The sequence below is a fragment of the Cydia amplana genome, chromosome 14, assembly GCF_948474715.1.
Source record: "Cydia amplana chromosome 14, ilCydAmpl1.1, whole genome shotgun sequence".
Lineage (NCBI taxonomy): Eukaryota > Metazoa > Arthropoda > Insecta > Lepidoptera > Tortricidae > Cydia > Cydia amplana.
The window spans coordinates 13,811,054-13,821,912 of NC_086082.1; the positions used below are offsets into that span (position 1 = coordinate 13,811,054).

At 40.9% G+C, this 10,859-nt stretch overlaps 1 protein-coding gene across 1 annotated transcript; it reads right to left on the reverse strand.

The window, feature by feature from the left end:
* Positions 1–4,520: 4,520 nt before the first annotated feature.
* Positions 4,521–9,282, reverse strand: LOC134654212 (F-actin-capping protein subunit beta). The gene is made up of 5 exons (XM_063509679.1): positions 9,147–9,282; positions 8,641–9,025; positions 6,704–6,903; positions 5,321–5,432; positions 4,521–4,665 (listed from the first exon to the last, which is right to left on the reverse strand). Exons 1-5 carry the CDS (start codon positions 9,147–9,149, stop codon positions 4,538–4,540), a joined length of 828 nt encoding a protein of 275 aa, XP_063365749.1. The 5' UTR covers positions 9,150–9,282; the 3' UTR covers positions 4,521–4,537.
* Between the last annotated feature and the right edge of the window lie 1,577 nt (positions 9,283–10,859).

The following is a 10,859-nucleotide window of genomic DNA, read 5'->3' on the forward strand; positions in this document are numbered from 1 at the left end:
TAAAAACGTATACGAGTTCGCGCGCCGTCTAAATGAGCCCTAATGTGTTGGTTGGCCGTTCGATAGTAGTCACGCTCCCAGATTCTTACGCCATTTAGGGTTCTAGCTAAATTGGACATTCCATAGCGTAAGTATGGAACAACCAATTTAGCCATGACCGTAAATGGCGTAACAATCCCGTGTGGTGACTGTACATTGTGCAACGAGGGGGGAAAGTGAAATATTGGAAACGAGGGTGTTAATTCACGACATCCCATCATGATGCCCTAATATAGGGGCTTTGAAACAAATTCAACCACTCTATTTTCAAGTAAATATTTGTTTTATTTCGAGAGGCCAATATGATAATTAGTGTATTAAATCGCAACATAAAAGAAATGGTTATTTGTTACAATAATAAATTTATTTCAATAATAATAATATTGAATCTCTTATAGTTACAAAGAATAAAATACTATTAGAATGTCAGTCTGGACTTGAACAAATACTTACAAATCTTACAATCATTCAATGATTTTTAAATGCATTATTTCAATTATTAAATGCGAAATGAACATTGTTTTATATAATTTACATCCAAACCAACATCCTGCTTTAAATAAAAAAAACTAAGCTATAAAAATGCTAAGTAAATCGAGATGGATGACATATTGGGTGAAGTTTAACTAATTTACATCAAATTATTATATACATGTAAAACATAAACTCGACAGTCATTGTGTTCTTAATTTAGATTTTTACAGTATATTTAAATAACTATTTTTATATATTACGAATTACATCTTGAAATATGGACTAATATTTTTCAAAGCACCATTGTGGTTGCATTGAACTAACACCGCTGCTAGTTTTCTTTATTTATAAATATATTATAGCATTGAAGTAATATGTTATTAATAGAACATTCTGATGACAATATTAGAAACAAGGTCTCCTCAGTTTAGCGTTCCGAAAATACCACGTTTTAATATGATTCATGAAATTTTAGGGTTATTCCCAACTAATGGGAATAACCCAAATTGTATAACTTGTAATACTAGCTAAAAGCTGTATTAGCTATTAACCCTTCGTATGTTTAAGCACTGATCTGTTCGAACGAATTTAAACCTATTGTATTAAACAATGGATTTAAATTCGTGCGCACTGATCAGTGCTTAGACATACGAAGGGTTAAAGACTTTCGCTTTTCTTATTCTAATTAATGTATTACTTCAATGCATCGTAAATTACGATAATAGCTAACAAGTTTCGAGCAGTAACCTTGTGCAGTCTAGGATTAGTAAGAAGAGAAATGTTGAGTTTAGATTGTTTGTAACTGCTACGGGAGACTTTTGAGCTTGTCCTAACGTCGTTGTTAATATCTACTATTAATTCACCCAGTATCCACCTCACCTGGAACAATAGTTACTTGTTATTGAAATAGTAAAACCGCCCACAATCTTTCTGCTTTGCCTTAGGGTAGGGCGTCCGTAAGCGAACGCTAAGGGCTCATTTAGACGGCGCGCGAACTCGTATACGATTTTAGTTACATTGCGGACCATTGTGGTTACATCAATTCAGCCGACCGATCAAATGACGCAATGTAATGCTAATGAAACTCGCATGCGAGTTCTAGTACCGTCTAAATGACGCTAGCGGACGCCCTTAAGGTTGATTGGTAGAGAATGCCATAAGGCACGTATTCAGAGCAGATAGAATTTAGTACCTGTATCACCAGTCAGCGTAAAAATAGGGCTTCTATTAGCCCGCCCGCAATTTTCACTAAGTATATTCATTAGTTAGAGGGACAGGTAATCATTTCTCTCGCGGGCGAAATACTGTCTCGCCACTCCTGTGCTAGGCCTACAGACCAGGGGCCCGTTTCTCCAAAGCTTGTAACTTGTAATACAAGCGGATGTCACTTTATGACAGCTGTTAGAAAGGGGCTTTCGGCACATAATAAATAATAGTACGATACCTTGTGCAGTCGTATTTGCGTCATTTGACACATGACACTGACAACAGCAATAGAACGTAAAATATCTTGCACATCGAAATCACAAAGGAAGATAATTGCACTGCGAACGTTTACGTTTTACGTCTTTTTTTTAAATTTAGGGTTGGCCGGACACCACCGTTATGAATCGTTATGAATCGGTAGTCGTCTAAGTAAATCGATATAAATTTTTCATTTTAGGTCGCGACAATTCAATTCAATTCAATGTTTTATTCATAAAATAATCATTATCAACTTTTTAATCATTATTAAATCTAGGTAAATGTTGTTATAAATCATTCATATTACAATAGTTATTCGATATTTATAACAAATGATTATTAAATTTATTATATCGTCTTATTATTACTTATTAACCATATAATTCTAGCTTTATTTAAATCTCAAATAAAAATTCATTAAACATCACAATTCGATACCTCAGTCTAGGTGCCATCCAATCGTAATCGCTTGCTGTGACAATCGATTTGGGTTAGTTACATCTCTATATACGTCAGTCATAATGTGTCAAAAGACGCAAATAAAAATAATTCCAGTATAGGTACAGAAGACTCACTCTAACAAAACGCGTCTGTTACGATCAGGACAGATATGCGCCACGCGCGGCTTATGGCTAGCCACATGGTATAATAATATACAACCTAATGTACTCCGCCTGGTACTTTCTTCCGACCACGTGACTGACAAACCTACGTCATCATGCGACAGCGCTATATAATCTTAGAATAAATTCCAGAGACCGTGAGTTCAAGTCTCACCCAAGACAGTAATTTTTCCACTTTTAAATTTATTCTAAGCTTAATAGCATCGTTCGCAGACGTTTCTGCTTGTTAAAAATTAAAATTAGCGCTATATAATAATATGCAATAGCGCTATATAAAGTGGCAATGTTATTGTGACGTAGGCTTGTGTCACTCTGGGAAGCGAAGGCCATGTTTTATTAGACTATATTAGCTAGCCATCAAAATTGGTGTGGAACGGATGTACTTTTAGCTACCTGTAGCAAAGCGACGAAATCGCGGAGTGAGCCACGCCTGCTTTCGGTTGGATTACAAGTTACAAGCTTTTGAGAGACGGGCCCCAGACTATAATATACAGGGTGCTTTCTGTAACAGGAGCAATAAATTAAACTGTAGGATGTACTCCTCAAACTGACCAACATTTGTTCAGCAACTTTTAAAAACAACTCATGTTTTGATTTTTTATTACACTTTTAAGTTTATTCTAAGACGCAATGTATTGCAAATTTTGTTATGTTTAAAGCGTGACAAGCAACGTCAAACACACTGATGTCAGCGTACATTGAAGGCAATATTTATTTTGTATGAAAAAGAGGAAGTCTAAAGGATTCATAATTTCGCTGTCGCTGAATAAATGTTGCTCAGTTTGAGGAGTACAGCCTTTAGTTTAATTTATTGCTCCTGTTACAGGAAGCACCCTGTAGATAGACGTTTGTTTGGTGCGATCTGTATGGTTTTGGAACTTACTCGGCGGGCAGTCAGTCGGCGCGGCCCTGGTGCCGGCGCTGCAGCGCGACGGCCAGGTCGTGGCGCAGCGCCTGCGTGCGCCGCTCCACCTCCGCGGGCACCACGGACCGGAGCCCGTTCACTATGTCCTTGGTGTTGTCAGTACTCACTCGGCGGGCAGTCAGTCGGCGCGGCCCTGGTGCCGGCGCTGCAGCGCGACGGCCAGGTCGTGGCGCAGCGCCTGCGTGCGCCGCTCCACCTCCGCGGGCACCACGGACCGGAGCCCGTTCACTATGTCCTTGGTGTTGTCAGTACTCACTCGGCGGGCAGTCAGTCGGCGCGGCCCTGGTGCCGGCGCTGCAGCGCGACGGCCAGGTCGTGGCGCAGCGCCTGCGTGCGCCGCTCCACCTCCGCGGGCACCACGGACCGGAGCCCGTTCACTATGTCCTTGGTGTTGTCAGTACTCACTCGGCGGGCAGTCAGTCGGCGCGGCCCTGGTGCCGGCGCTGCAGCGCGACGGCCAGGTCGTGGCGCAGCGCCTGCGTGCGCCGCTCCACCTCCGCGGGCACCACGGACCGGAGCCCGTTCACTATGTCCTTGGTGTTGTCAGTACTCACTCGGCGGGCAGTCAGTCGGCGCGGCCCTGGTGCCGGCGCTGCAGCGCGACGGCCAGGTCGTGGCGCAGCGCCTGCGTGCGCCGCTCCACCTCCGCGGGCACCACGGACCGGAGCCCGTTCACTATGTCCTTGGTGTTGTCAGTACTCACTCGGCGGGCAGTCAGTCGGCGCGGCCCTGGTGCCGGCGCTGCAGCGCGACGGCCAGGTCGTGGCGCAGCGCCTGCGTGCGCCGCTCCACCTCCGCGGGCACCACGGACCGGAGCCCGTTCACTATGTCCTTGGTGTTGTCAGTACTCACTCGGCGGGCAGTCAGTCGGCGCGGCCCTGGTGCCGGCGCTGCAGCGCGACGGCCAGGTCGTGGCGCAGCGCCTGCGTGCGCCGCTCCACCTCCGCGGGCACCACGGACCGGAGCCCGTTCACTATGTCCTTGGTGTTGTCAGTACTCACTCGGCGGGCAGTCAGTCGGCGCGGCCCTGGTGCCGGCGCTGCAGCGCGACGGCCAGGTCGTGGCGCAGCGCCTGCGTGCGCCGCTCCACCTCCGCGGGCACCACGGACCGGAGCCCGTTCACTATGTCCTTGGTTTTACCTGGAAACACGATAATTGTGTTGGCAACTATCAAAGGTTTGCATAGGCGCCATCATAGCTTTCCCCTCTTTCTATTAAAAAAATACAAAAATTTGACACAATTCTAGGGACCGACAGGGCAAGCTATGATGGCGCCATCTGCTAAATACATCGACCGGCCAACCCCATTGTGTGATACAAGAAGTGTCTACCGCAAATCACATTCGACGTGTTGCCTCTGTCGCAATTGTAAATTCGTACGTAAGTATGACAGGGAGGCAACACGTCGAACGTGGTTTGCGGTAAAGTCTATTTTTTTATTCGGTAGACTAAAATGACATTTCATAGTATGAACATCATGTGTTATTTCATACTATGAAATGCCATTTTAGTCTATCGATTAAAAAATAGACTAGGCCCTCTGAACGTGTGTTGATATCGTAAAACAAGATCGAATTCGAGCTTTTCCGCCGGAATATCGCACGTTTTACAACTTTTATACCTACAAGGAAATTAAACGAATTGTCCACATGTACAGTCAGCTGCAAAGATAAAAGGCCCCCCCCTGCATAGACGTTTGTATGCAGGGGGGTACCTATTCTCTGCAGCTGACCGTACCTACTCATACAATAGGCCTAGAAGATATGACAGTAATATAAAAGTGAGTAAATCTTACCGAAATAAATGTCATTGAGGGTATTTCTGATTTTGTTCTCCATGTCCTCGACCATGCGGCCGATGTTGGCTATGTGCGGGGTCACGTCGCTTACCGCCGAATCTTGCTCCGCCTAAAATAAATATAAACTTTTACGAATCTATATCGCCAATTCGCATCCTGGACCCAAACAAAATGTACGAAAATAGCAGTATTTTCTACAGTTAATCATAACCATGAACAACAGGAAAATAAGGGAAATGCGTGTGTAACAAAAATTGTATTGGGACCTAACTTCTAAGTTTGTATATTTATTGCTCAATAGCCGAGTTCAGAGAGAGCCAGCCGCCTCGCAAAAAAAAGTTGTTGCGCGAATCATCACAATCAGTGTAGATTTGCCTGGGCCAGGCGTGGCTCACGATTTTGTCGCGTCGCTACATACATAAGTACATGCGGTCCACACCAATTTTAGTTTCTAGCCATAGTAGTTGCCGCGCACCGCTACGGAACGGATGCCTCCTCACGCTTGCGCCACCTAGCGGTCATATCTGTCGTAATAGACGCGTTTTGTTAGAGAGTGAATCTTCTGTACCTAGTACTATTATTTATTTTGTGTCTAGGCCAAATACGCGCGGCCGCAAAGCCTTGGCCTTAATAACGCATAAACAACTAACCGGGTTGGTTGAAATTTGTAACACATATAGTGTAAAACCTGAAGTTAGATATGAAAACCCTATATCCCAAAATGTATTTTCCTTATATATAAGGGAAATACAGAAAATTCGAAATGAAATAATACGCCAAAAGATGAAACAAGAACAAATGAAGTTTAATAATAATAAATATCGATCGATCGCAGCGCCGGGCCGTGCTCGTTGACATCACCATCCCCCATGATGAGAATCTCGTGAAAGCCGAGAAGGACAAGTCAAGTAAGTACCTAGACTTGGCTCACGAGATAACCGCCATGTGGGATGTTGATTCGACGATCATTGTCCCGATAGTTGTTTCAGCGAACGGTCTAATAGCGAAGAGTCTCGACCAACATCTTGAGAGACTCTCGCTAGGTGGTTGGATCAAGGGCCAGATGCAGAAGGCGGTGATCTTGGACACGGCGCGGATAGTCCGTCGGTTCCTCTCTCTGCAGCCCTGACCACCGGCAGCTTGGGCCTTGCCCCGCTGCTGGCGGCACCCTAGGTTAGGTTTTTTTATAATATGTTTATAAGTATTTTGTATTGTTTTTGTAAGTGTTTTTGTATTTTATTTTTATATCCATATTATAAATTAACCTAACTTAAGATGATAAATAAATAAAGAGAATAATAAATATCCCAAAATGTATCTCCTAAAATTCGAATTCGAAGTCTACAGAAGAGATAGAGTGACCAAATAATGCAAGCCCACCTGTCTAGTAAGACTTCCACCGAGGTTCATTGTCCCGCTGCCTTCCTTGTTGGTCTGTAGCCAAAGCATGGCAGTGGACGTTAGCTTGTAATGCGCATTGCGACCGGAGCTCTTCTCAACCACCTCCACAACGTGTATGGAGTCCCAGCAACCTTTGATTTTCTGTGAGCCGTCTCCGGCTTTCTTTATCAATATTACTCCTGAAATTAAAAGGATATGTCAATGGGATCCACACGGAAAGAGCTGTCTCTCAGGGTTGTATTGCTATTTGATTGAATATATGACTAGTAATATTTCAATATATGACTGGTAACATAAGGTAGCTTTTAAAATAGGAAAAGCTCTATGAAACATATTAAACTATGTCACACTATATTAATGAAGTGATAAGGATAGTTTTGCCTTCAAACTGAGTCAGTGGTTAATACAGTTACTGTATGAGGAAAACATAGTTTGTTTTTGAATTGCTAGAATTCAGTTACTCAAAAATCCTCAATATGCTCAATTTATTATTAATTATAAATATTTACTATTATTTCTGCCCTGCTTATCGCAAACGCAGTACTTTGTATAAGGGTTTTCATGCAAGTATTGCACCCGCGATAAGCAGGGCAGATTTGCCAACCAACAAAATATATAAAGTATAATTTTTTTGTTGGTTAAATATTAGATTTTAAAAACTAGTGCAATGAAGATGTGTTTTATTACACTTTAAACTCTCGCGTTTTGTACACATATTTAATTACACAAACGGGTCTAACGCGATATAATTTCATTGTTTTTACCTTTAATTCCGACGTTTCAGCTGAGTTGCACCAGCTGTGGTCACGGAAAAACTGACGTCTCAACAAATGTCAACGGAGATATTAATAAAAAAGCACCAAACTACCCGAAATTAGTTAATAAAAATGTTCGGGGTAGACAAAGAAATTGCAGCTACCCATCAAAGTTTAATGTTTATTGTCCACGGCACGACACACAACACACACACATTAAACTTTGACGGGTAGCTGCAATTTCTCTGTCTACCCCGAACATTTTTATTAACTAATTTCGGGTAGTTTGGTGCTGTTTTATTAATATCTCCATTGAGATTTGTTGAGACGTCAGTCTTTCCGTGACCACAGCTGGTGCAACTCAGCTGAAACGTCGGAATTAAAGGTAAAAACAATGAAATTATATCACGTTAGACCCGTTTGTGTAATTAAATATGTGTTTTGACAATAAAGAATTTGTAATGCTTCAGTGAATCAACAATTTCTTTTCTTCTGTCTTATCAGCCAGGGCAAAGTAGCACAAGTTGTTAGAAAAATTGTAGTGCCGCGGCAGCGGCCGGCGAAGCGCCAGAACCGACTTTTTTATAATAATAACATTTTACAAGTCCCAGCTCCCTTTAAAACATCAATCTTTGGTCACGTCTAACTCGGCCATTTTTAATTTTAGAGAAAAGTTTATTAAGAAAAAAGTGATTATTTCATCAAAATCTTGTAAATTATTCTAAGTGTTTTGAAACCCCTATGTTTTTTCATTTTCTCAAAAAAAAATCTTAGTCCCAGAAACGGCCCCCCTTTGGTACAGTCTGACCGAATGTACAGGCAGCTGCTACGTGCACATCAATGTCCACTTGTGTTTAGTAGTCTACAAAGTGTTCATCAAGTTTGTTTTTAAAAGAGTGTATCAAGGGTGCACTGATCACTGGGCGATGTATGGTGACAAATAAATGTTAATTCAGCACCCTTGTACATGTTTCTGTAATTTAATTTAAATTTGGCTTTGAATATAAACTGCTCAAATGTCAAATGTTGAGTAGGTATTTTTTTTAATGAATGCTCCACTATTATAAAAGCTCACTAGTCATAACAATGCTTTGTTTTTAGCAGGTACATTCTCATCAATACAAGCTTCCATTTTTTTATCAGCAAAGTTACAATACAAACCTGCAAAACCATGGTCCATGTCCCACAAATATACTGAGCTCACACCACCTTCAAAATACATTTCTCGGTACTGGTCGAACGCGTGATTGGCGTCGATTTCTAGCTTTCTTAGTCTTTCTGATGGCATAGAGCCATCCTCTAGAGGAGGGTCGTACGTATTCGACCACGGCGACCTGTACGAGTCACCGTCCCTGTTGTAATCGCAGAGCAAATAGTCCTTTCCGTTGCTACGGTCTTTAGCAATCTTCAATGGCTGATCCACGGAAGACAGAAGGTCCTCACATAAACTTGGCACGAGATCTATTAAATCTGTTAAATTCTTCTCAATCTGCTGAGGCGGCAGCCTCCGCATCAAGTCCAAAGCACAATCCATTTGCTGCTCCGTCTGAAACAACCGAAACGATAAACGATCTGGCGAGCCTTCGCTAAATCCAGGCATTAGTCATCACAACAAAACTATTAAATTTGACCTATTTACAAAAGTAATTAAGCAAAACATGTCTCACCATCGTAAACTTATTTTTTACAGAAATCAACAACTAAAATAAAATAACAAAAAATACCAATGCACTTTGGAAATGTTCAATTACAAAAATTACCAAACCAAACCCAAAAGACTCCAATCCAATTGATTGACAGTAAACTACGTAATGTTTTTTTTTGGTACCGTAACCGCAACTAGTTCAAGCTAATTTTAACGAATCAGCGAACGACTAAATTGACAGCAGTACTTTTGAATGGTTGATTTCATTTATAATATATGAAGTGCTAGAAATGAGAATAGGCTTATGATTCGTTTAGAAATAAGGACTCGTGATTAGAAATATTAAAATATGACATTCTTCTCTCTAAATTTCTAATAAAAATAACACTTGAACGTTATTTGTATGTATGTTATGCATGGAAAAAGAGATAAACATTAGTTTTTGGATCAATAAATCTAACGAAAGCCTCAATTTCAAAAGTAATAGATTGTAAATCATCATACGATAATAAGCTGGCAATACTTTGTGCCAACAGGCCGGTATATCTCTTCCTGTCGCACTCTATTATAGTAGCCCTGGTGAAAAAGAGACAATTGCGGGACTGAATTACAGTTTTTATGTTTCTATTGTTGCCTACCTGCAACTTCCCATGGAATGTCAGGAAGTAGCGGTGTGTCAGTTGCAAATGTCAAACTTTTGTTGATGTTTTATAACTGGAATTAATTGATAAAGTTCTGTGAGCTTCTTCCTTTTAGTAAATCTTCAATGAGACTGTAATCCCACACATCATTTCACTTCAGTGCCTTATTCGTGTTCATATAACGCATCTTTAAAGGTTATATCGCGTAAGTATCAAAGTGATTCATGTTATGGGAATGTTTGTCAGGTTATTATGGTAAAGTAGCTATTATAATTGTCGAAACAGGAAGCGAAGCGTGAATGGGCACTTATTGTATAACCACCAACAAACAAATAATGCAATTTTATTATGTTAATACCTGTAGAAGGTAGGTAATGAAGCCTTACAGTAGGCCTTATTAGAAAGTGCATAATACTTGCATTTTATAAAATATACGTTATCGTAAGTATGTCTTAAAGAAATAACTTAATCATCTATCCCTGCACCCAGGTTAAGCATCACCTTATAAGTATATTACGGGCTAAATTTTGAAGTGTTTATTCTGATACACTTACGTGTGAGGTTAATTATGTTTTTACAGCCTCTAAGTGTGATAAAACTTGTATAGCTGACATAATTATAGTATGTAATGTCAGTACCTACTTAGCTATTACACCAGTACTATTAGCACCAGTAGACCAGGATACATAGAGGAAATGTAACACACTGTTTAGGTCTAGCACTGCAGGACATTCAAGGTCTTCCTTATAATCCTAGGCATCTAAGAGGAATGGGCCAAGTAGGCTTGCATTAGACTTTACATTTAAATTGCCAAATCTTTCAGATAATGGGCACTTTCCTGGGGATAATACAATAGTTAATAATTTGGGTAAATTTTACTAAGGCTTTTACTATAAGGTCAATTGGAGTAAGTGTGGCATACGGGTTAGTGTCGCTGACCTTCAAATTGGGGCCAGTTTACACATTGACAGTGTTTATTACGTTTGTACATTAGCTATTAGCTACTTGTGTCTAGTGGAAAATGTATGAACTCTCAATAAACAATAATTAATGTGTAAACAGGCCAAGTGAACCCTGGCCACACTTACCCGTAT

Coding starts and splice junctions, on each gene's coding strand:
- LOC134654212 (XM_063509679.1), bottom strand. Junction 5,433..6,703: donor GTGGAAGTCTTACTAGACAG/GTGGGCTTGCAT, acceptor TATTTATTTTAG/GCGGAGCAAGATTCGGCGGT. Junction 4,666..5,320: donor CCTCAATGACATTTATTTCG/GTAAGATTTACT, acceptor TCGTGTTTCCAG/GTAAAACCAAGGACATAGTG.